The sequence below is a fragment of the Gigantopelta aegis genome, chromosome 10 (assembly GCF_016097555.1).
Source record: "Gigantopelta aegis isolate Gae_Host chromosome 10, Gae_host_genome, whole genome shotgun sequence".
Taxonomy (NCBI): Eukaryota; Metazoa; Mollusca; class Gastropoda; order Neomphalida; family Peltospiridae; genus Gigantopelta; species Gigantopelta aegis.
The window spans coordinates 12,655,442-12,683,300 of NC_054708.1; the positions used below are offsets into that span (position 1 = coordinate 12,655,442).

Below are 27,859 nucleotides of genomic sequence, written 5' to 3' on the forward strand. Positions count from 1 at the left end.
AATAAGTAATGTTGTACATCGTATCCGTTCTGAAGCCATTTATGATGTATGGCTATTGATGTCTTCTGTTTTTATTTTATTAATATCTCCTTTTGTAACACTCAACAAACGTAGTGCTATAAGAAGTATATAATGATCGTATAAAAAGTGATAAAAACGAGGTATTCTAAAAACATTTTTATATAAATCCTTAATTATTATTTATTTTGACGTGGGGTAAGACCGGCTTTAAAACAGTTACGGATTGAGATTGGATATTGTAACATTACCGACATTATGAAAGGGAAATAACTTTTACAACTTTAGACATCTCATAACACAGTCACAGGTACCACAAACTAAGGTTCGATAAATCCCCTAAATCTCGGTTCAGATTAGTGAATTTTTTGTTTGGTCTATCAACTGTATTACTATAATACATATTTAAAAGCAAAAGTCTATTATACATAGGTCACTAGCCAAAGCTCATTCGAGGTTAAACTTGATACTGTGACGGCTTGTGTTACTCTGTTACTAAGGTCGACGACAGTCACTTTTCGCACCCTTGTTTTGGCTTCGTACACAATAAATACAATACAATAAATACAATAAATCCAACGGTATTCTTTGATATGATATATTTGACAAAAGGTACTTTTTATTTCTTTCATCTTTTGAAACTTAAAATTAATATTTTGTCCAGAATTATAAAAAATAACAAAATACCAACCTGTAAACAACGTTGTCCGCTTGTTATAGAAATTTAACAGGGGTCAAGGTTAATGGACCAGTTTTTATTTTAATGTGGCGAAGCATTGTAATAATATAGCAAATTTTGAATTTGAATTACTTCAGTATTCCAATGATGTCACTTTGAATCGCCTTACAATAACCATACACTGGGTACATGACGTTTCCGTTTTAAGAATGCTGGAAAAATTCCAGTGCAAACTTGCTATTGAAAATATTTTGTTTGAACATTACTAATGCATCTGAATGTGTTTGAAGAAAATCTTATGATTAAAACAATTGTACCTGTTATGAAATATGGATTTCAAGTGAAATTACAGTATATTATGCTATATTTATTGTGTACGAACCCAAAACAAGGGTGCGAAAAGTGACTGTCATGGACCTTAAGTCACTAGTAAGTGTAGTGACCACAAGTATCCCCAAACATTAACGTCAGATATGTTATAGTAACGTTATATATGTAACTATAGTATTTGTATTAGGGGTTTCTGTTTGGGGTTACCGTCACAACCGTGGTAGTGATTTGCTCGAACAGTTGTCGAACGCTTCCCAAACAACCTGTGGGTGCTATGCCAATGGTTATAATTTATATTGCATAATATTACTCCCTGTAACAAGGCAAACACAAAATTTAAAAATAAATGTTAATTTTTAAAGTGTGATGTTTCTTTGACATGGCACAAGCATAACTGAAGCAAAACAAAATATTTATAAAATAATTAAATATAAAATTAATGCAAATCCCTGAAATGTGCACGCCAGTCATGTTTCTAATGTATTATGTAATCAAATTGTCAACAACAATAAAAAAAAAAAAGTATTTTTCTGCACCTCATGACTAAGGTCGACCACAGTCACTCTTAGCACCTTTGTTTTGGCTTTGAACACAAGGGGCTGGATGTAGCCCAGTGGTAAAGCACTCGCTTGATGCACGGTCTGTCTGGGATCGATCCTCGTCATTCGGCCCATTGGGCTATTTCTCGTTCTAGCCAGTGCACCATGACTGGTATATCAAAGGCTGTGGTATGTACTACCCTATCTTTGGGATGGTGTATATAAAAGATCCCTTGCTGCTAATCAAAAAGAGTAGCCCATGAAGTGGAGACAGCGGGTTTCCTCTCTCAATATCTGTGTGGTCCTTAACCAGTGGTATATCTGGCCCATTCCATGGTAATTATTTAAGCCAGGACGTGACATTCTGACTCTTATGATCTCCTTCACTAAAAATCCTTTTTAGATGGAAATGCAGTTTTATCATTTATAGAATCATTACATATAGTAGTATAAGCATGTCAGGTCTAATTTTGTGTTTTGTAAAAAAAAAAAGACTTATAAAGTGAAAAGGAAAATGTGCCAGGACGTGACGAAAATGGTCATCACTTTTTTAACACTGCAGTAAATTCCAAAACTCTGCTCTCCTGATAGAATGTTTGCTTATTGAAATACACCGTTTAACACAATATCCAGTCTATTTCTAAATGCCATATAGCAATTTACTAAAAAAATATTCTTTATGATGTAACATTTACTTTTTAAAATTTCAGTACGAGCCAGGACGTGACCTTTTGTCCAGTTCACTTATACAACTAATAAATGATATTTATATCAAATACTACTAATGAAACACTGTTAGTTTGTGAAATCAATGATATTTACTTGTTTTAAGTGTTTTTATCATCAAAATAAGTGCATAAAATCCTAATTAATTGAACTGTCGTGGACAAAAAAGAGGTCTCATACAATATTCATATAATATACTTTTATAACCAGTGACCATACTGTCAACAACATTGTTTATCCTGATGTTGCTAAGTCTGGTGATTTTTGTCTTACCTTTACAATACATGTACAAACTAAAAAGATAAAATATAGGTATAATTTTTTCATTGGCTGCAGCATCAATTTTTGCATTTAGCTCAACACTAATTATATAAATGTAGCTACAATTCTCATAAATTACATGTCCTGCATCAGCAAAGCTTCATTTATAGTTCTATCTATGAATATTCACCTCAGTGCACGTCAAAATGTGTTTTCCTACTTTATTATTTTAAAATTTTAATTTAATGTTTTGAAGTTTAATTGAGATAGATATCTACAGATACACTATCAATGACACTGAATAAGTTTATGGTAGGCCAGACATTTAATTCTGTAGAATTCTTGTTTGCAATTTACCATATATTTTAGAATTAATATATTATTATATTTTGCCTTTTGTTGGTATTTTTATGATCATCTGATTTAATTGGAATTCAAAATATGAACTCCAGTCAGTACAGAAATTATAGTCTTTGGACAGTTTCTTCTTTCTGTTCATTATTATCTGATAGGCCAAACTATCAACAATGTATATTAATATGAACTGTTGATGGATGACAATAGCAAGGATTTCAACGACATAACTGATTTGAATTCCCCCAACCCAAGTTTTATCTTCCACATGTATCTTTATCAATTACATCCTTCACTGGGAAAATATTGGTTTATAGATTCCAATTCATGTTTGGATACCTGTATCTGCCAAGGAATAAACTTAAGATTTTAGCAGCACATTGTATTTGAACAATTCTTTGACACAATATTTATTGTATATGTACACCAGTTTGGATTCACAAAATGCAACATTTGGTAGGCCTATAAATACTGTATTCTTTAAATTGGTGGATTATCAATAATTCATTGTTTGGTCAAAACATAAAAGCATAGATAATAGTATTTTTGTATTTACATAAATCCATGTTAAATATTCGAACATGCTCCCCCGAACATCCAGTTTCTCCGTTTCTGATTCTTGATGGTGAGAGCAAACATATTGAAAATAAAAGTAATTTCTTTTAGGTACATGTGCATTATCTAGTTAGTTTTGCCAATTTCTCTATAGAGAGAGATTTAATACATTTTTAATCTTTACTCAATTCAACATGCCATCTTGAATGTCACGTCCTGGCCCAATGTCGCATCCTGGCTCAAAGTTTGATGTGGTTATTTTAATAATTTAATACAACCAGTCATCATTGTACCTTTTATTTATACTTGGAACATTGAGAAGAAGGAGAATTAAAAAGGATTTTTATTTAAAAAAAATAGTTTTTAAATAAAATTAACTTTTATATGTCAAATCAGCCAGGATGTGACATTATATATTTTGAAAAATAATTTAATATACTAATTATGATATGAAAGAAAGTAAAGTAGTATTTTTATATGCAGTATATTTTAGATATGATGTCCTGATACCTAATTTTTAAATTTGACTTAACATTAATGAAATATTACCAAAAAACAAATGTCACATCCTGGCTTACAAAAAATATTTTTTCAAATAAAACTGTCACTAAAATCCATAAAATATAACTAAATTTGCAATAAAAGTATATTTGTATGTGCTTAAGGGTGTTAACTTTAAGCTATAATAAAAACTTAGTTTTAACAGATCATTTTGAAATTTCCACACCCATGGACGAAATACCATGGAATGGCCCATCTACGGAAAATAGCACCTATGGCAAGCACTGAAATTGCACCCCTGTCCAAACATCTGACACCAATCTTTTAGAAAGTTTTTCTTATTTCTTATAAAAATTCCAGCAGAGTTAGCATATATTAGAAATAAAAATTAACTTACAATTATCGATTTCAAACTGATTGTTACGGAAGCTAATTTGGCATTTAACAATTGAAAAAATAGGAAATTATTATTTAACATTATTATTGTTTATTATTTAGAAAAATAATTATGATAATCAAAGACAGTTCATACATTTATTTTTCCACTATCCAAGGATGGCTTGTCTGACTTTAAAGGAAGGGACAATTAAGGCATTTGGCCTGGTATGCATATTCAACGATATAAACACACATTATTGTTTAATATCAACAAGTATAATCGTATAGTTAATTAATAAAACGCTTAAATGTGACGGCTATTATATATAACGGGTGCAGCCATTTTGTACCATCCCAGCGAATACGCCCTCTGGCAAGCTGGTGGTTATGCAATACCTAACGTGTTATGTCAGGAATTGGTCTTCGAACTGAAGAAACAAAACATACCTGATTTTTGCGGATGCATTGCAATATTCTGTAATAATATTCATCCCAGTAAGCCAGCAACAAGTATATATTATTTTTCAATACAAAATAAGCCACTATTGTCAAAGTGTTGAAATAACTATTATGTTTTGTACATAAATGAACCCACGTACTGAAATGATAATCGGAGTGTGCTCTTCGTTAATTGGTCTTTTCTTTCCGTGGCCTGTACCTGTGGTTCCTGATTGACAGGTGTATATTTAGACGGTCCCCAGACATGGTGTCTAGACACACTAAAAAGACGTGCCTCTTTTATTAAGGTATTGTCTGATAGCCGCGCGGACGCCCCTCAAATCGTGATGGACATTATCACTTTATTACTGTAAGTAATTCTGTAAAACCCTTTATTAAGTAGACTTTCCCATCTAAAATCACAAAACTGACCAATTACGTAGTCCCAAAGAAAAGAAAATTAACACTTGGGTATCATGAGTGGTCGTTTTTGCTCGAACGTACCCTACCAATAGGCCTCATAATAAGCATTTTTTCTTTGTATTTTTTTTAAAGAGAAAAATACTATAACTCCATTTCGTTCTATTGGTGCAAATTGAAATGTATTTAGTTAAATAGTTTATTATACTATCAAGTCATTTATGTTGTTTTACAAGTCAGGTTGATGAAAGCGAAGTGCCTTGTCATAAATTAGAGCATTTGTTTACACTGTGCTTAAGAGGAGTTGGACGGAACTGACGTCACTTCGCCCCAAGCTATACACTGGACGTCACAAAAACGAAACAAAATGGCTGCCCCTATTTAGCAGGAATAATCATAATTTTTTATTAACTCTAAAATTACGCACTTTTCATTTGTTAAAGTGTCAGTATGTGTTGGTCCGGGTATGCATCTTTCTAACACATAAGGCTCTTATTTGAGTTTACCCTCCCTTTAATAGAAACTGCTCAGTGACTGTCATCGACCTTAATTCTTTTTAAAACCATTTCTACTTTTATACAACATATTAATGATATATTATAATATCAAACATATATAATAAGCGGTTTGCTTGCAAATTCAGTGAGTACTCATCACCAATGATTTAAAATCTAAGAATGGGTCTTTAAATTAATGGCACCGGCCTCGGTGGCATCGTGGTTAGGCCATCGGTCTACAGGTTGGTAGGTATTGGGTTCAGATCCCAGTCGAGGCATGGGATTTTTAATCCAGATACCGACTCCATACCCTGAGTGAGTGCTCTGCAAGGCTCATTGGGTAGATGTAAAACCACTTGCATCAACCAGTGATCCATAACTAGTTCAACAAAGGCCATGGTTTGTGCTATCCTGCCTGTGGGAAGCGCAAATAAAAGATCCCTTGCTGCCTGTCATAAAAGAGTAGCATATGTGGCGACAGCGGCTTTCCTCTAAAAAATAGTGTCCGAATGACCATATGTTTGACGTCCAATAGCCGATGATAAGATAAAAAAATCAGTGTGCTCTAGTGGCATCATTAAATAAAACAAACTTTACTTTAAATTAATGACAAGCAAGAATCGGGCCACATTTATAATTTAATTTTATGAATTTCAAAAGAAATTTTATTTAAACTATGCATTTTAATCATGAAACATTAAATATACCATTTTGACAAGAGCATATTGATCAGTTGAATTAAAACTTAATGTTTATACATTGTCAGCAATAAAAATTGATTTGTATCAATACCTAATGGTGCAAGAGTTAAGACAAGGAACATAACCATCACGCGCTGTTCTCTTGTCAGTAATTTTGTATTTTGTAATTATTTTTTAAAAACCTCTTGTTTTTACTAAAAAATATATATTATTTGAAATGAAAGATGATAAAATTTCACATCTAATAATACTTATCTGAACAACGAGCAAACACATTATTGCCATTCAAATGTACTTCAAATTTGTTATTAAATTTTTACGTCTTTCCTACTAACTACAAGAATTATATTACATTGCTCACAAACTATGATTTCCCCATAATGTGTTTCAATTTTTTTTCCATATTTAAGATGGTCATAATAAGCTGTAATATCCACATGTGTAATGACACATAAATTGTCCAGAAAATGTTTCATTCAGTAACACCACAATGCTGCCTGTCAGTGTTTTCATTGCTACTGAGTATTACCTGGGCTGCAGAAAGTACTCGCCCACTCGCCAAATGAAAGTACAAATTCTGACGGACGAGTTAAACAATGCAACTACCAGCCCGACGGTCTATCTGTCTTTTTGATTTGGTTTGCCACGTGATGTTCATCACTTACCAAATGTTCTTAATAATGTCTTGTCAGTATATCTCTCTATATGTAATTTGAAGTGAAGACGCTGTATATTATAATATTGTTAATAATATATTGTTCTATACACTGGTGGACTAGTAGAAATTTTATTAAAGTTTAGTTGGTTCTGGTCCGGCGGGCTAATTAAATATTTTCCATTTCTGCACCCCTGATTATGAAATAATTCATTGCATGATACTCTTTAGTACATGTATTTTGGGGGTACCTGTGTTTCATAATGGATAACTCATATAATATGCCTGAATAATGTTTTCTTGTAGTCTACACCCATCCATCCCATCCCCACACACCCACCTTTGGAGTAATATTGAATCTAATTGGTGATACATGTATCATTATTAGATTACAAAATAGGAACATCATGTTTGTATTCTTGTCAGTACCTAAGACTATGACGTGTGTGTTTATTTTTTAGTATATAATATTAATTTAAATAAACATTTGATTACAGGGTAATGGGAGGAACTCATGCCATTGGAGTTTTTTCTCCTTCCAAACCAGTGTCCCACAACAGTTATGTCAAAAACCAAGGTACATGTATGTGCAGTCATGTCTGTAGGAAATTACATAATATTATAAAGATCCCTTGCTGCTAACAGATAACAAATTGTAGCAGGTTTCCTCTAAAACTATATGTGTATATATATATATATAGATGTCAGAATTATGAAATATTGGACATCCATGCAGTGTGCTCTGTTTACAGAGTTAAAATAACATGGGTGAATTTGTTTATCTGCAATTTATGTCTGCTTTTTCCACGGTATAGATACTTGGCCTTAGTTAAAAGGCATAATATGCTACTATTACACACACCTTCCCCCCCCCCCCCCCCCCCCATCAGTTAGGGGTAGGGTAAGTGTTAGATTTAAGGTTAGGATTAGTTTCAGTGTTCCATTTTTACATAATGGTGGTACAACAGGCGGATATCTTTCCATAACCGTTCTTTCTAATACTGAGAATAAGTGTGATGCTTAACCTTTGCACAGGTGTATACTGTATATGTACTATGGTTTTCGAGATTACATCAATTGGGTCTTACTAGGCATGTTTATTTAACCAATATATATATACATGCACATGTATACTGACAAAGTGGACAGGCAACTTGGAAAAAATTAGGTGACCCTGTTTGGTGTTGACTACCTGTACATGTAAGAGATAAATCTAACTCTAACAGTGGATTTGAACTACACATTGACAATTTGTAGAAATTCCGGCCTTAGTGGTATAGTGGTTAAGCCATCGGACAAAAGGCTGGTACATGTACATGTATCAGTGTTTCTGCCAGAAAGAAAATGTTTTGGGAATGGCATTATGAAATTGAATGCAACCACAGTCAACAAGGGGTATGGGAGGCCTCCCCCAGAAAAAAACTGGGTTAACTTTAAGGTTAGGGTTAACAAAAGCATACATTAATGATAAGAATAATTAATTTTGTCAAAAGGTTAACTTAAAAAAATAAAATCTGCCAAAAATGTGGGTATACCTGTTTTACCCTCTGGCAGAAACCCTGTGTGTATACATGTACATACTGGCTTCATATCCTGGTACCATGTGCTGGGTCACTACTCTGATTTCTCTTTCACTAATCACTAACTCACTGTCCTGGACAGACATCCCAAATAGCAGAGATGTGGGCCCAGGACAGTGTGCTTGAACCTTAATTGGATATAAGCATGAAAATAAGTAAAAGTGAAATGAAATAGGGAAATCACCACTACTTTGAGTTGTAAACATAGATATAATTTACATATAACCAGACTATTGGTTACCTAGATAAAAAATCATGTGACTCACTTCAGGTTATTAAACATTTGAAATATTGTCCTCTAAAATGTATTTACCTACCCACCCACCCACCTACCCATTTGTGGAGTGCAAGACTACATATGCATGTTACTGGTCACCATACCAGTATAATCTGGTAAAAACAACATCAACCAACCTTTGTGCAAAATAAATGAATTAACAATTCTTATGTTAAACTGGGTAATCCAGGGTAAACAGTTTACTTAATGTACGTATCCACCTACATAATAGATTTGGGTTTGATAAATCATAGATAACCGTAAATGTACATGCAATATGATAAGATGAGATTATTGGTGGAGTGGCTGTTGGGGTGCATGTAATTTAGGGACTGTACTGTATGTTCCAAAGGTAAATCCAAACAAAGAGACCTGGGAGGCATGTCCTCCCTTAAAGGGACATACCCTACTTTTTAAACATTGACGCATATGTTTTTACTATTATAAGTATTATAACCATTGTTGATAACTTAAATCATACTTTTATTGTTCAGGTTATCAGTTTCTGTACATTCGAAGTGTTTTTGGTCATCCTGGTGTTTTTGATATTACAAAATGCATTTCTCATATTTTTAAAATGTGTGTCTGAGAAGTAACAGTTATGGAGTCCAGTTTTGGTCTATTTTTAGAGGGTATTTCAGCATTTCAAAGTCACAGACTTGTATTTCACTCAATTGTAACTTTATCTAAATGTGTTACAGGTTTGTAGATTAACTAAACTTCGTGTTAATTTTCAACAGGTTGAAACTAGGGTCTGTCCCTTTAAAAACAAAATTAAACAGCGCTTCTTTAGAACAGTTTGTTTACAATTCTTTGGAAGTGCCCTTTTTAGGAAGTTTTGTCCTTGGTCCCCTTTCTGAAATATTTCCTGGATCTGCCCTTGTGTTCAGTCTCAGGTTGATCACCTGATGTACTGTGGGTCATAGGATCAATCCTCCACAGTGGGCCTGTAACATTTTGTCTATTCCCTACCAGTGTACCATGTCTGGTGCATCAAAGTACACTGTGTTGTCCTGGCTGAGGAAGTTAGAGGGGGATAGAGGGGTGACACTGTCAATGCTGCTGTTATCTATGTGTATTTGTGGCATTTAAATGCTGAGGTGAAGTTAAATTGAGGTACATGCATGTATTTAAAACAATATGAGAGCAGAAACCCTGCTCCTGTCCTGGACAGAGGAGTTGGCCAAGGTCAGCACCTGTTCCCAAGACAGGCGTGCACTACAACAGCTTGCTCTGAATGTGCATGTAAAAGATCCCTTGTTACTAGTAAAAAAATGTAGCAGGTTTCCTCTCTAAGACTGTGTCAGAATGACCAAATGTTTGACATCCAATAGCCGATGATTAATAAATCAATGTGTTCTAGTGTTGTCGTTAAACAAAACAAACTTCTTCTATTTTGGTGGTTGTGTTTTTGGGTTGTAGGTTTTTTTTGTGATTTGGGGTGGGGGGTAATATGTGGGTGTTCTTTTGAGGATTTCTATTTCTGAACTCGCATTATGTTCACTTTGTTTTGTTTTTCAGCACATTATTTAAAAATGATTTAAGTACAGCCGAGGGGTAACGGATCAGACTATGATCATCCCACTGTGTCGGTGAACACATGACTCCACAGATATGACCCTGCCTGCCTGTGCGACTCAGTCTGAAATGATGTGTACTGATCTTCACCCGACCTTTCTCTCGTGTTGCCTGAACATTGTCAGTGATATGTACTCGTGTGCACTGCAGTGACAGAACAACATGTCCGTGTGTGAATGTGTCTACACCAGTCTTCTTGCTTTACATCGGTGTTAACAGCGTGAACAACATGGCAGCTCTGTGAGTGCTACGAGACATCGGCAGCTTAATTACTTGGACCAGCATCGCCATGGAATCAGAGTCGGCGTCGACCAACAGAAGTAAAACAGCTGACTCTTTGGACTGCATAGATATTGTGACACCACTGGCAGAGAACACGTATGTTGATGTTTGATTATTTTTTGTCTTGCTTTTATGAAGTGAAGAGGCAAGACATAGCTATTCAGGGTTTTTGCCAGAGGGTAAAATGGGTATGGTGCCATACCCAAATATTTTTGCAGATTGTTTCTATTTTAAGTTAATCTTTTGATGAAATTAATTACTTATTATTACTTTATGATTTTCTTAATCCTAACCCTAAACTTACCCTATTTTCTTTTTGGGGGAGCCCCCCCCCCCCCCCTTTGTTGACTGGTTGCATTTAATTCCACAGCGCCATACCCAAAACTTCCTTTCTTTCAGAAACACTGCTATTATTTAAATCTTTTCTGGCATTGGCAGCAGCAACATCAATGTCTGTGTTAAAGTTTCATGTTCATGTTTAACATTTAGATAAATTTTACGCAAATTTTAAATTCTAGGTCATGAAACTTGGTTTATAGTTGCATTTAATTTTTTTTATGGTAGGTGAGATATTTAATTCTGCGGATATTTAATTGGGGTGAAGAGTACATTGTATACATATATGTTTATTAAACACCTGTTAAATCTTACTGTAGTGATAAAGACATTTTCAAACCGTGTAATAAATTTATCTTGCATCGCACATATGATCTTCCCCAGAACTTTCTTATGGGGAATTCCCTTTTTATTTTTACTGGTGTTAGTGCCTTTTTTGTTTTCACTTACGTTATATGTTTTACAAATATTTATTTACGTCATATATGATTTACAAATTACGTAACATCTTATTGGAAACTTACAGATTGCTGCAGATTATCAAAGGAGTATTGATCATATATTTAAGAATGTGTAACTATGTCATACCCATAAATTAAAACACTCTTCTGTAAAAATAAAACAAGGTATGTAATATACACAGAAATTTAAATTTGTTGTTTCACTGTAGTGATTTTAAATATCATATTAACCAATATATCTTTTCGACTTGGCAATGTGATTGGAATGGTGTGGTTGCAAATAAGCTTTATTAAGTTTACTTTGGTGGCACAGTGGTTAAGCCATCGGACTACAGGCTGGTAGGTACAGGGTTCGCAGCCAGATACCGGCTCCAACCCAGAGCAAGTTCTTAAGGACCATTGGGTAGGTGTAAGAACACTACACCTTCTTCTCTCTCACTAACCACTAACCAACTAACAACTAACCCACTGTCCTGGACAGACAGCCCAGGACAGTGTGCTTGAACCTTAATTGGATATAAGCACGAAAATAAGTTGAAATGAATTTATTAAGTAACTTAAGCTAGTCCTGTGAGTGGCAGTCCTCCTATAAGTGGTGCAGGAAGGATGAGGTGGTCTTCTGCCATGCCCGCATCAGGGCCATGTATATATTTGACTCCTTCTTTTGTTTTGGGGAAGTATCAATGTGAACACCACCAGTGTACACTGACTGTGCGCCACATTTTTGTGGAGTAATCATCTAAAGCCCACAAGAAAAGATGTTTGGTGACAGAGTTGTGGTGGAATCTTAAATTCCATCGAGAATTAATTTTTAAGTTTTTAAAACATTTTGGTTTCTATACAAAGTTTTAAAATATACTTACCTTGAATTTTTTTTTATTATTGCATTGTTCTTTTCTTCACAGGTCTTTACACTGTGGTTTTACATAATTATATTATTTTTGTTTTCAATGTATATGATCATTTTGTGTATTTACCTTTCTTAGGCTGATGTGTATTTTTGTGCTGGGGTCTTGTCAAACATTAATTCATTATTTATTCATTGTCACTTCAGGTGTCCGGGGACATCAGATGCCATTCCTATGGAAAGGCTAAACAGCTCAGCACTCGAGCAAAATGGTGGCAGCCAAGTTAAAAACAACTTATGGGTTCAAATCGAGTCTGAGCCTGTAATCGAATACGAGATGAACTCCTTTGTGAAGGTCTGTTTTTACTAGTATTGTAATATATACAGTGCACCTCTAGGAAAGTAACCCCCCACCCCCCACCCACCCCAGCGTATTGTTTAGTCAGTAGTTACATGTACATGAGGTCTAGAATTTGTTTTATTTCTTTACTTTCATTGTGATAGAAAACATCATTTAAAGTAACAGACCCTAGTTTTTAAACACCACAGAATATTGTTTTACTATTGGAGCTGTTTTTAGTTCCCTACCGGAGAGGACTATAGGTTTCATCTCCATCCTGTCTGTCCATCCGTCCATCTGTCTCAAATATAGTTTTCTGGATGGGTTTTTTAGAAAGCCTTGAGATATTGACTTTACATTTTGTGTATAGCTTTAACATGTACTGTTACAGACCAAGTTTTACTTTCATAGCAATTTATCCATTTTTGATGAAGTTATGGCCCTTGAACTTAGGAGGTGTGAACATTTGTTTTCCGGATGGTTTTTTTTAGAAAGCTTTGAGATATCGACCTGCAATTGTGTGTATGGCTTTATCGTGTACTGTCACCAAGATAAGTTTGACTTTCATGGCGATTCATGCATTTTTGACGGCCGTACAATATTGACCTGAAATTTTGTGTATAGCTTTATCATATACTGTTACATATCAAGTTTGACTTTCATGGCGATTCATGCATTTTTGACGGCCGTACAATATTGACCTGAAATTTTGTGTATAGCTTTATCATATACTGTTACATATCAAGTTTTACTTTCATGGCGATTCATGCATTTTTGACGGCCGTACAATATTGACCTGAAATTTTGTGTATAGCTTATCATATACTACTGATTCATGCATTTTTGACGGCCGTACAATATTGACCTGAAATTTTGTGTATAGCTTTATCATATACTGTTACATATCAAGTTTTACTTTCATGGCGATTCATGCATTTTTGACGGCCGTACAATATTGACCTGAAATTTTGTGTATAGCTTTATCATATACTGTTACATATCAAGTTTGACTTTCATGGCGATTCATGCATTTTTGACGGCCGTACAATATTGACCTGAAATTTTGTGTATAGCTTTATCATATACTGTTACATATCAAGTTTTACTTTCATGGCGATTCATGCATTTTTGACAGCCGTACAATATTGACCTGAAATTTTGTGTATAGCTTTATCATATACTGTTACATATCAAGTTTTACTTTCATGGCGATTCATGCATTTTTGACGGCCGTACAATATTGACCTGAAATTTTGTGTATAGCTTTATCATATACTGTTACATATCAAGTTTTACTTTCATGGCGATTGAGCCATTTGTGACGGAGTTATGATCCTTGAACTTAGGAGATGTGAATTTTTTTTTTCCAGAATAACCTTTCACAAAGCCATTGAGCGTGTATAACTTTAAGTTGTACTGTTACAGATCAAGTTTGACTTTTATGGTGATTTACCTATTTTTGATGGAGTTATGGCCCTTGAACTTAGGAGGTCTAAACATTTGTTTTCCATACTTTTGTTTGGCAATGCCTGAAGATATTGATATGAAATGTTGTATATGCCTTTATCATGTACTGTCACTGATCAAGTTTAACTTTTTATGGTGATTTACCCTCTTTTCACAGCAGTATGGCCCTTGAATTTAGGAGATGTATTGCTTTAGCAGTACTCTCATAATGAATGTTTTATTTAAATTAGAACTTACATTTTATTGTTTAGATTATTAATTTTTGTACATCCGAAGTGTTTCTGGTCTTCCTGATATTTGTAATACCTCGAAATACATTTTTCATAGTTCTAAACATGCACATACCTCAGAGAAGTAATGGTTATAGAGCCAAGCTTTATACTATTTTTACTTGGTATATCCCCGTTTCAACATTAGACTTATTTTACTCTATTGTAACTTTATCCAGATGTGTTACAGGTTTGTAGATTAATCTTAAACTTAATGTCCATTTTCACGGGTTGAAACTTTAAAGCTGCCGTCTCTAATACAATTTTTTAGTTAATATTCATCTCTTTAGAATAGATGATCAGCCACTTTAATGTTCTTCTCTGATGTGCTATTCTGCAATGTGTTTTGACTAATCATTAGGCATGCCTTTTGGAACAGTATGTACAGTGGATGGGACAAGCCTATTTTTAGGGGCTTTGTGACAGGACTTTTGTACATAATAAGACAAAAAAAGTAAATGTTTTGGACTTTAAATGCTTTAACTCCCCCCAGATGAAGAACAAAGATTTCAGATTTTGTTCCAAGATTAGCTTTTAATAGCTTTTAAAAATATATATATATTTTCAGGTTGTGAAGCAAAGACGATTATTACAGAAGCTGGTCTATATGTTTTCGGTTTTCTCCATCATTCTTCTGACACACAGCCTCTTAGAGGCAACATGGTTACTGCCGTACTATTACAGCGTCAGTGCCCCAGTGCTGCTCTTTATTAGGATCATAATGTACTGGTAAGATTTCCACACTTGCATGCTTGCATACTGTAACTAATTCTTGAAAACAATCCATCTCAACCATTGTCCAGCAATTGTGAATTTTTAAAACACTGGCAAATTTTATTTTAATTTGGCGAAAGAATTTGAAGTATTAATTGATATTTTGTTACGAAATAGCTGGGCATCTATAAATTTGGAAGTTTAATGTATAATTTGGTGAAATTGTCTGCTGATCCAGAGCTAGCCCTGCAATTGGTATAATATCAAAGTTCATGGTACAGTGGAAACTGGCAAAACCGGATCACCACGGTACCTTTGAATATGTCCGGTTTCGACAGGATCCGGTTTTCAGAAACTTTAGAAACTCATAACACGTTAGAGTTACTTCCCTTAATTACATCAGAAAGATTCGGAACATCTCGGCCAATTTCGTTTACACCTTGAAAAGTGCCCGATGTATTCCGAGTAATAACTTTAATAGAATTTATCTATTTGTCTATAAAAAACACACAAACATTGCTTGTGTTCTTTTCATATTCAACACAATATTCCTCTTTTTTTCTTCAAAATGTCAGATAGTAGATACTGTCGAAGTGCGATTCAAAAAATTTCAGCTAGTTGCTTCTGGTTTAATTTTGGTACCGATTCGGCAGCCCGTATAAATCCATTTTGGTTTTTAACAAAAGTTCAACTTGCCTATGTTTTGCTTGGGGTCGATGAGACATTTTACAGAGATCAAATTTCTGCGTGCACGTGTGTATCTGTATCTATGAAATAAATGACTAACTACATATACATGCATTGTAAATCTATGCAGTTGGGTTTTAAATTACAATCTAAATGTGACAATGAGTGTGCTACTTTTAATTTGTGTGTTTGGATATGCTAAATGTTTAACAAGATTTTTTCCAACCTCATAGTGAAGATCTAAAATGCAATTAAGCTTCTGAGGTGCGATAGAGTTGGACAACACCGACTGATACAAATAACACCAATCAAGGTCTAATTAGCCGAAAGCCAGAATGTCTGGTCTGAGCTCGCAATGTTGCGTAACGGGTGAAATAGGGTCACGCTATTTCCGGCCAGGTGGTGAGCTGAGTTTGTTGTTATTACGGTTTGTCACGGTTATTTAACAAAGAAATTAAGCTTTTGGGGAGGAAAATCGATCCGGTATCCGTAGTACACAGTTTCGCCAGTTTTCACTGTGTATGCTGTCCTGTCTGTGCCTAAAATCTAGTAATTCCTGTTCTATTCCCTAAATCGTCTAATCAAGTCAAACTAGCATCAAACTTCCATAGTGGACCCATTCTCTGATTTTGTTTTCCAGTCTTAACCAGTGCCCCCAACTGGTGCATCAAAAGTCATGGTGTGTCCTGTGTGCATATAAAAGATCCCTTGCTACTAATGGACAAATTTAGTGGGTTTCCTCTGAAGACCATGTGTCCAGATATATAAATGTTTGACCTCAATATGCTCTAGTGGTGTTAAACAAAAAATTTAACTTTAACACCATTTTATCTTAAAGAGGCTATCCTTAGTAAGCTGCCATTGTAAAATGTTTCTTAAGTCTTTTTAATGACTAACAATCACAAATTTTGTTTTAAAATATTTGACAAATGCTGTGTGTTTCTGGTTATTCTTGTTTTGTTAGCATTTTCAGAGGAATATTTATGTTAAACAGCAAATTTATGTACATCAAAAACCAGGGTAAATGATTTTTAAGGGGCTGTCATATTGTCATACATTGTTACCGTTGTACATAAGGTTTATATACCATTTGGTTGATCTGATCAGTGTTTCATACAATTGCAGTTAAAGGGACATTCCTGAGTTTGCTGCATTGTAAGATGTTTCCGACTAATAAAATATTTCTACGATTAAACTTACATATTAAATATATTTTCTTGTTTAGAATATCAGTATCTGTATATTCAATGTGTAAGAAGCCCAAACTGGAATTTGTCTTCAAATAATTTCGTATGTCCGAAAAAAATTATTTTAGGAAATAAAATGAAATTTAACCTAGTACAAATATTAGAACGATCAGAAACACGTTTAATACACAGTCACTAATATTTTATGCAGAAAAATATATTTGATATGTAATAACAATCATTAAAAAGTCTTTGTTAGTCGATAACATCTTAAAAACTGCAGCAAACTCAGGAATGTCCCTTTAAGGCTGTGGAAATAAGACCGCACGTTGAACATTTAATTAATGGTAAACATAGTAGTGTTAAAGAATACTCAACTAGCTACGAGGCAATACCGTTTATCTTGCACAAGTGAATTGATGTTTTCCTTGCCAAGTATTGCCGAGTAGCGAGTTGGATATTCTATTTATTACTCAATTTCAATATTTATCATTTTATGGAAGATTTTCACATAATTAACCGCCTATAGTGAAGCACTGTTTATGACATGACTTGCACCATGGAAACTATTCATACACATAATTAACAGCCTATAGTGAAGCACTGTTTATGACATGACTTGTACTATGGAAACTATTCATACACATAATTAACAGCCTATAGTGAAGCACTGTTTATGACATGACTTGTACCATGGAAACTATTCATACACATAATTAACAGCCTACAGTGAAGCACTGTTTATGACATGACTTGCACCATGGAAACTATTCATACACATAATTAACAGCCTATAGTGAAGTACTGTTTATGACATGACTTGCACCATGGAAACTATTCATACACATAATTAACAGCCTATAGTGAAGCACTGTTTATGACATGACTTGCACCATGGAAACTATTCATACACATAATTAACAGCCTATTTAGAAGCACTGTTTATGACATGACTTGCACCATGGAAACTATTCATACACATAATTAACAGCCTATAGTGAAGCACTGTTTATGACATGACTTGTACTATGGACACTATTCATACACATAATTAACAGCCTATAGTGAAGCACTGTTTATGACATGACTTGTACTATGGACACTATTCATACACATAATTAACAGCCTATAGTGAAGCACTGTTTATGACATGACTTGTACTATGGAGACTATTCATACACATAATTAACAGCCTATAGTGAAGCACTGTTTATGACATGACTTGTACTATGGAGACTATTCATACACATAATTAACAGCCTATAGTGAAGCACTGTTTATGACATGACTTGTACTATGGAGACTATTCATACACATAATTAACAGCCTATAGTGAAGCACTGTTTATGACATGACTTGTACTATGGAGACTATTCATACACATAATTAACAGCCTATAGTGAAGCACTGTTTATGACATGACTTGTACTATGGAGACTATTCATACACATAATTAACAGCCTATAGTGAAGCACTGTTTATGACATGACTTGCACCATGGAGACTATTCATACACATAATTAACAGCCTATAGTGAAGCACTGTTTATGACATGACTTGTACTATGGACACTATTCATACACATAATTAACCGCCTATAGTGAAGCACTGTTTATGACATGACTTGTACTATGGACACTATTCATACACATAATTAACAGCCTATAGTGAAGCACTGTTTATGACATGACTTGTACTATGGACACTATTCATACACATAATTAACAGCCTATAGTGAAGCACTGTTTATGACATGTCTTGTACTATGGACACTATTCATACACATAATTAACAGCCTATAGTGAAGCACTGTTTATGACATGACTTGTACTATGGAGACTATTCATACACATAATTAACAGCCTATAGTGAAGCACTGTTTATGACATGACTTGTACTATGGAGACTATTCATACACATAATTAACCGCCTATAGTGAAGCACTGTTTATGACATGACTTGCACCATGGAAACTATTCATACACATAATTAACAGCCTATTTAGAAGCACTGTTTATGATGTTAAAACGTATCTAGGGGAAGAAATTATGTTTTTCTTTCCCTAGGGAAAGATCACTTTTCTCTCCCCACTTCTCTCTGCCCATATGGGTAATAATAGTATTTCTTTAACAGCATACATTTTGTATTTGAATTATATAGTCAAGATATACGAGTAAGCTTTCTCAAGGCAGCAGCTGCAACTTTTGCATATCTTAGTTTTGCATTCAAGTTTAAAATCAATTTCTTTCAAACTATAAGTAATAGGTTGATGAAACTTGGTTTAAAGTTGTACCTCAACACAGTGCACCAAATATGTTTATAGTAGACAAGACATTTAATGCCGCTGAATTGTTGTATTTTTCAGTAATTACAAATGGCAGTACTTTCTACTGGAGTTTTGTTATGTTGGACTTGTCATGCTTTACATGTTCATTTGGTAAGTATGTTTAATTTTTAGATGACCAACGTAATTAGCGAGTTCATTCATTTTCTAATGATTCTGTGATATGATATACGGTAGTGTATAAACCTAGGTTTGTACAGGCATTGAAATAAGTCCAGAACGGTTGTTCAGGTTAGCAGTAGGTTACCACTTTTGACGTATGTCATTCTAGTGTTGTTTTGTACCTGGCCTGGTGCTTATAAAACCTTTTACAGTCTTAGACTCGACACTCTAATAGAGTCTGAGACACTAATGTCATGACAACGCTATACAAATTGTCTGCGTATGATGTCTGGATTGAGTCTGGGCTCTAAAGGTTTAATAAGCATGGTCACAGGACTAGTCCAGTCAAAATAAGGTTTGACCAAGAACAAATTGCAACAGAAATTATTTTATTGCAAGTGTTCCCTGAACAACATATCAAAAATGTACATCGATGTACATGTACATGTAGGTAGGGGAAATATGATAATTTGCATAATTTCAAAATGGCCGCCATAAAATATGTATATTCAAACATAATGGCAAACTTTTCTTAACATTCAGTGGACAAATGCCTGGAAATAGACAGTGAAAACAATGATATGAATGAAGGAATTTTCTGGTAATAATAATGGAAACATAAATATTGTATCCTAACTTATGGATTGCCAGGTCTGTGTTTTGTGGTAATCTGTACATGGGTTACCAGCCACATTGCTTATTTTGATCATAATATTGATTGTTGTAAATGTTCACTAATGGAACTAATTTTTTTTTTTTTTTTTTATAAATTGCTGTATTTAATTTAAATTGCTCTTAGAATAAAATATGTTTCTTTACAGGGCGTCATGAAGTGGCGACAGCGGGTTTCCTCTCTCAATATCTGTGTGGTCCTTAACCATATGTCTGATGCCATATAGCCGTAAATAAAATGTGTTGAGTGCATTGTTAAATAAAACATTTCCTTCTTCTTCTTTACAGGGCCTTGCCATATTCCCCCCGATTTTTTGCAGTTGTGTTTTCTCTGTCCAACGGCCCACTGCTGTGGGGAATGGGAATCTACCAGAACTCATTTGTTTTCCATAATATCGAGAAGGTGACCTCCGTCTTCATCCACTTCTTCCCAGCCATCCTCTGTTTTGTGTGAGTCATTTAATATTGGCACACCTGTGCAATATTGAAATTTGAGGTTTGGTATCGGTATTTTTTTGTGTGATTACCCTTGGTATTGACACAATATCGATATCAAGAGGTGTTTTCTGTATACCTGCATGCCTGAGTTAAGGTTCACCCGCTAATTTCATCTAAATAAAATTATATTCCATATCCAAGGCTCTTGTCTGATTTATACTCAACCCAATTTTGGTGTTCGTCAGATTTATTGTTAGTGCTTTACTAAATGGCGGGAAACATTTTTCAATACTGAAATTTTGGTATTTTGCAATTTGCTTGGTACGGAAAATCAGTATTGACATGATACTGATACAGACCTGTCAACCCTCCCGGATTCCGCGGGAGTCTCCCGGTATTTGATCAAATCTCCTTTCACCTGTGCGGGAGACAGTTTCTCCTGTTAAATGACATTTTTGTAAGCATAAAAAAAAATCGATCCTCTTTTGTCAAAATAACAGAAGGGAAGTAACTCTGCCTTTTTTTCTCATTCGGAAAATGTCGACTACTTTCGGTTTCCGAGAATGTAACAGGCCGAATTGTCCCGACTGTTTAACCTTTGCCGAAGTGAGAATTGTGGGATAGCCTATTTATATTGTTAAAAAAGCACATGGAGTTTATAAAATGATGTGTTATTATAATGTTTGTTGTCATCGTAATGGCTACGAAGCGTGTTGCCGCTAATTAAACAGGCTGTGTATTGACATTCAGTGTTGCCATATAAAAAAAAAAAACTATCCAATTTAGTTCCAATAGCCGATGATAAGATTAAAAATCAATGTGCTCTAGTGGCGTCGTTAAATAAAACAAACTTTACTTTTAATAACACCTCTGAATTGTAAAATGTCTTCCCACTGGATTACATAATGCAACTATGACAAATCTGAGTTGACAGCAATACACACGATGCATGTTAAAATCACGTCACAGCAAGACAACGAAAAGACCAATTAGCTGTATAAACATACTTGTGTCAGTTAATTTTGTATGTTTGTGCGGTAAAATGTTGGTTATAAGGGTACACTTCAAGAAATTATTTTTGTACAATTAAAAAATGTTGTTTGACATTGACATAAAGTTACTCACGGAAATGGGTATAATTCCGGTATATTTCACACGATGTCCGTAAAGAGGTTTTACTTATGATTAATGAAAATACAATGTTTATTGCATCATTATAATGATTTTAAATCAGTACCACGCCACCGTTCCTCATTATAGTAAAAACTGAATATTAATTTATAAGATTTATATAAATTTGTCTTTGGTATTAGGTACACTAACCACAAATGATAATGTAACGCAACCTGTAAGGCTGTAAGTGTAATACCGTAAATGTACTAATTAAAATTTTTATTTCTTGTTCATGTTCTTAACATTTTTGGATAAAATATTTTTTTTTGTTTAAATATGTATTAAATCATAATAATATTTAAACTTAAAAAAAAATAAAAAAAATAATAATTTTTTTTTTTTTTTTTTTTTAATGCCAAGATCTAAAGTTAAGAAGTATATATGACATTATAAAGTATTCATATAACTTATTGTAATAATGTTTTTTTTTAAATCTTGCGATTTTGGGTTAAATTGTGTGAATTTAAAAAATCTCCTGCTTTTTGACCAAATCTCCTGCTTTTTCAACACACACCTCCTGCTTTCTCTTGACTAAAGGTTGACAGGTCTGCTGATACCGAATGGTATATACGGTATACCGCCCAGCTCTAAGTGTTGGCAGTCGGCTGGAATTTCATCATCGATCATCAGTTTTAATTGGTTGGCACCAACCGATCAACTTTCAACTATACAATCAGTTAATAGGATATGAACTCAAGAATTTTAATTATAAGGATTTAAGCCCATATTTTCTATCTTATCCCAAAAAATATTATAAAACCTTTATAAGATTTGACGTCAATATAGCGTGTGCTATAGTGACGTCATAGCCTAGGATGCTTTTTACAATTTGATAGCTAAGATAAATTTGAAAATCCCCAGCCAGGCACCTATTGGCATGTTCATCAGAATAGAACCTACAAATCACCTATAATAGCTGTTTAATATCTTCTCTTGTTTATTATGTACTCGGGGCTTCTAGATTATGCTAGCCCCACTCCCATGGCTAGTGATATTCTATGTTGGGCTAGTAAATAACTACTATTGCCATGCCCAATGGCTAGTGAAAAACAAGTTTTCAAATGTTGTATTTAAGTTTATTTTGTAAATATGAATAACCTGCCCCCACCCCACCCCCAATCGTAGTGTTTTTAATCTCTATCTCCCTCTTTGGGTAACATATCCATTACTACTATTAGTGAAATTGTATTAGTAAAGTAGGACTAGTGAATTATTAATCATGGCTAGTACATTTTTTAAATCACTGATCCAATAGCTAGTGGATTTTGTAAAAATTCTAGAAGCCCTGATGTACATGAGAGTAAGTTTAGTAGATAATATGGTGAATTGTTTTGCTGACCCAGAGAGATGGCCCTGAAATAGATTATTATATTGTAGCTTTAAACTGATTAAATAGTTTGCTGAGGTATTGTTAAACATACATGTATGTACCATTTCTTTGCACTTCAGGACCTGAACACCTGGTGCTTATAAAACGTTTAGACTCTAGACTCTAACAGAGTCTGAGACACTAATGTCATGACAACACTATACACATTGCATGTTTGACGTCATTGGAGATTGAGTTTGGACTCTTAAAAGTTTTATAAGCACAGGCCAAGTTCACTATCTATTTTGAGGCCAAAGATAAATAAAATAAATATTGTCTTTTCACAGAATTAGATGGTACCCTGTGCAAACATCCAGAAAGTGGTATGTTCCGTTCCTGTCACGTGATTGGGAGATGTCGTTGGTTTGGTTGGTTGTCATACCTGTTGGTTGTGTCGGCCTCCATAATGTAAGTCTAAGTGTTTGACCTCCATTTTGTCACATACAACAAACACAGATGACAGTTACATACACAACAAGATTTAATTAAAGGGCCTGTAGACTTTTAGTAATTATTTGCTAGTGTCATTTTAGCAAGTTTTCGTTACAGATGATACCTAAACATTGTTTCAGTAAAATTTAACTCATGATGCACGCAGAAATCTTGCATTTTCCCATCATTTATAAAAAGTACCAAAAAAAAGAGTGTTTGGCTAGGGTTCGTTATATGTTGGTTTCTTACGATATTTGTCATTTTTGTTCACTATTGTCTAAATGTTTAGTCCCCTACCAGTCCAAATAGAGGAGACAATAGGTTTCATCTACATTCTGTCTGGCTGTCTGTCTGTCAGTCTGTCTGACATATAGTTTTCTGGACTTCTTGTTTTTGCAATGTCTCAGTATATTGAGCAAATATTTTATGTATAGCTTTTTCATGTACTGATACAGATCAAGTTTGACTTTCCTGGCAATTTACTCCTTTTTGATAAGAGTTATGGCCCTTGAACTTAGGAGATACAAAAATTTGTTTTCTGGACTTGTTTTTCATAGTGCCTCAAGATATTGAGCTAAAATTTGGTGTATAGCTTTATCTTGTACTTTTACACATCAAGTTTGACATTCATGATCATTTACCTATTTTTGACAGAGTTTTGCCCCTTGAATCTAGGAGATAATGAACATTTGTTTTTCAAACTTTTGTTTTCATAATGTCTCAAGATACTGAGCTGAAATGTGTTGTATAGCTTTTTTCATGTTGTTGTGTAGCTTTTTTCATGTTGTTGTATAGCTTTTTTCATGTTGTTGTGTAGCTTTTTTCATGTACTGTTACAGATCAAGTTCATGTAACTATTGAATTAATAATTACACAAACTACAATTCCTGTTCTAGTTATATTATTTTGCCGTTGATAAATTATAGATTGTTAGTTATTTATTGTTAAATTGGATTTTCTCTTTCGCCAGTGTGTGTACAATGTGATTGTGCACATGTTGCTGAAGCCGTCGGAGGACCATATTACAAGCTTCAAATTCTTTATTGCTAGAAAGGAAAGTGACATGATCGTAAAAGCTTTTAACATCTTTGGAACGAGGTTCGTATTACGATGAGAAATATATTATTGTTCCCCACAATACATCCATCTGTCCATCTGTGTGTCTGTAATATTTCCAGAGCACAGTTCCAAAATCATTCAAAATAACTTTATGAAACTTTGTACATATATTAATCTAGTAGTCTATAGTCTGTCTAATCCTCATACAAAAATTATTTTTGTAAATGATTTCAGTTTGGTTTGATGTATGAAGAAAAGTAAAAGTGTTATGGAAATAACAAAAACATGCTATTTTTGTGTGCACTTTAAAAACAGTCGGCTCAGAAATAAATAATTTGTAGTAATTTCCATAGTATGAAAAAGGGCATTCCCTGTGGGAAGGACTATAGTACTTTAGTAGTGCCTTTTGCTATGAGGGAGTTTCCATTTATTTATTTTTTCTTACCATGGAAACAATTAGCCAGATTTGGCCTGAAGAGTTTTATTATAACGTGAAAATGTTAGCTGTTTAATTATCTGACACTTTGTTAGTTTTTATTTTCTATATGAAATAATATATAAAGAGGTTATTACCAGAGTGTGTTACTGTATCATCAGTATTGTATATTAGGAATAAAAATTGTATTATGCGATCCTCTGGCGAGTATAATATATTATTTTTATTCCTAATATATGATATTGACAATACAGAAACACATGAAGGTAAGAATCTCTTTGTCATATAATCTCAAGCTTAATACAAAATGTTTGTGTAAACTGTACATGCAACTTTAATTCCAGTCAGCCATTACTGGTTATTGAAATGACATAAGAATATGTGACGCAGTGTCTTTTTGAATAGAAATTATGTCAAACTTGAATGACATCCTTTTGGATGTTCTTACATAAAAAAATTAGTGCTTAACATTTTTTGTTTTCTGAACACTAGACCACTTTCAGTGTAAAGTTGCTATTGAAATGTTTTTGTTTGATTACTATGAATGCATACAGTTTGAACATAGTACATTTGCTTAAATGTCAATAAATGTAGTGCCCTGACCTTAATTAATTTACATCTATTTTGCAAAGTTATCAAATTCTGAAAGTATCTGAAAAATACTTTGATTACACTAAATATGTTAGATATTATATGATAACTATATTTATCATATAATATCTTACATTTTCAGTGCAATCAAAGTATGTGATATTTTTCAGATCACATACTTTAAGAATTTGATAACTTTGCAAATTATATGTAAATTAGTCGAGGTCTCGGCACTAGGTTTATTGACATTTAAGCAAACGTACTTGGGTGACACTCCATGACTGATGTATGCATTCATAGTAATCAAATAAAAAAATTTTAATGGCAATTTGACACTGAAAGCTGTCCAGCGTTCAGAAAACAAAAAACGTTAGGCATAACTTTATTTTGATGTAAGGACATCAAAAATGACGTCATTTCCATTCAAAAATACACCGCGCCACATATTCTTACGTCATTTGAATATCTAGTAATGGCGGACTGGAATTAAAGTTGAGTGTACAGTTTACAAAAACACGTTGTATTAAGCTTGAGCTTATATGATAAAGAATTATTACCCTCGTGTATTTCGGTATTGACAAATCCGAAAAACACTCTGGTAATAACCTATATATATATATATATATATATATATATATATATATATATCACAGTTCACTTATGTATTTTTGTTTCTTTCTAACAGGTGGCGCATCTTTGTGTACAATTTTCTGCACGTACTGGTGTGTGGTGTGTCCATGTTTGCCTCACTACTGTGGTACAATTATTTTATAGCACACTGTGTATTTCTCAGCAGTATGTTCACACTCACTATTTATAATGGTGCTAACTATTATATGGATGTTTTTAGTGTAAGAGGTTTTGAAAGCGTCCACCGAGGGTAAAAAAAAAAGAGAATGTTTTTAGGCACTTGCTATGAAAATGTGCAGAGTGCCTATTCCTTCATTTCATGTGCCCATCCATTTATCCAGTAACTTGAGAGTAGGAGCATAGTTGCCCCATGTACATTCTAAGTTAAAACACAAAAGCATCTTGAACCTAATGCTGTAACATGTTGAACCTAAATGTTAACACAAAATTTTTAAATCTATTTGTCATTGCATTACATATTCTAGTTCAGTCAACCGGTAAAAAGGTGCCAGAAAGCTGTGCTAAAAAAAAAACTGTCTACTAGCACACGTCCCCTTCCATTGGTCAGATGGTCTCGTCATTTAGGAGGTAGACAGCCATTGTTACTTGTTGATTACTTCAATCTCTAAACAAAGATAGTACCTGACGTCATGCAATATGTAACACTACATGCCTTCCTTATAGTGACGTAATAGTGGCATAGTGTGAGCAGGGTAATGATATCATGGTACAAAAATAAAATGCAGTGAATTTGATAATAATTATACCAAAATTATCATCCTTTTGTAGATCAGAGGCGGATCTAGAGAATAACTTAAGCAAGAAATAAAGTAAACAAAACCTGAGCAATACGTATTCTGTTATAGTGTAACAGTAAAGAAATTCCACATGTTGCCAAATTAATCATGATTTCTCAGCATCCAGCACATCATCTTTTAGGATGCTGTTAGATCAGAAATGAATTCCAAAACTCAAAAGAAAAAATTGAAGTGCCAAAAATAGTGAATGTTTTTATTTTTTGAAGTACGAGATCCCTAACACTATCTCAGTACATCTGTTTATGTGTGCTATATGATTGTGATACCACAATATCATTTCTGTATAAATTAACATATCAGCTGTTTTAGTCAATTAGAATATCATCAAAAAGGTGTGAATAGGCCTCAAGATTTTAAAGAAATATAGTAAAAACCCTAAAACCTGGACCCTCTATAATCTGACAAGACGTTTTTCACGGTCCGTTTGCTTTTTTGATATTGAACAGAACATAACCTCTTTAAACCAGATATTCTTTAAAATCTGACTTTTTACTTGGTCCCATGGGTGTCTGGTTTAGAGGAGTTTCAGTGTAATTGTTTTCAGAAGCAGTTCTAAGTTTGTTTTAGTTTAACAATACTACTAGAGTACATGGATTAATTAATCATCGGGTATTAAACATTTGGTAATTCTGACACATAGTCATCATCAGAAACCCACTACATTTTTCTTAATACAGCAAGGGATCTTTTAGGTACACTTTCCCACAGACAGGAAAGC

The 27,859-nt window shown here is 33.9% G+C and overlaps 1 protein-coding gene across 2 annotated transcripts; it reads left to right on the forward strand.

Annotated features, from left to right (window-relative positions):
- Positions 1 to 295: 295 nt before the first annotated feature.
- Positions 296 to 27,808, forward strand: LOC121384056 (glycerophosphocholine acyltransferase 1-like). 2 transcript variants are annotated; one of them, XM_041514253.1, is made up of 9 exons: positions 296 to 343; positions 10,431 to 10,865; positions 12,621 to 12,768; positions 15,058 to 15,218; positions 19,443 to 19,514; positions 20,484 to 20,645; positions 23,463 to 23,583; positions 24,578 to 24,705; positions 26,379 to 27,808. In XM_041514253.1, exons 2-9 carry the CDS (start codon positions 10,777 to 10,779, stop codon positions 26,575 to 26,577), a joined length of 1,080 nt encoding a protein of 359 aa, XP_041370187.1. In that variant the 5' UTR covers positions 296 to 343; positions 10,431 to 10,776; the 3' UTR covers positions 26,578 to 27,808. The 2 variants fall into 2 exon arrangements, with proteins under 2 accessions (XP_041370187.1, XP_041370188.1); XM_041514254.1 differs by lacking the exon at positions 296 to 343 and adding an exon at positions 7,550 to 7,629.
- The last annotated feature ends 51 nt before the right edge of the window (positions 27,809 to 27,859 follow it).

Coding starts and splice junctions, on each gene's coding strand:
- LOC121384056 (XM_041514253.1), top strand. CDS start 10,777: ATGGAATCAGAGTCGGCGTCGACCAACAGAAGTAAAACAGCTGACTCT. Junction 12,769..15,057: donor AGATGAACTCCTTTGTGAAG/GTCTGTTTTTAC, acceptor ATATATTTTCAG/GTTGTGAAGCAAAGACGATT. Junction 24,706..26,378: donor TTTAACATCTTTGGAACGAG/GTTCGTATTACG, acceptor TCTTTCTAACAG/GTGGCGCATCTTTGTGTACA.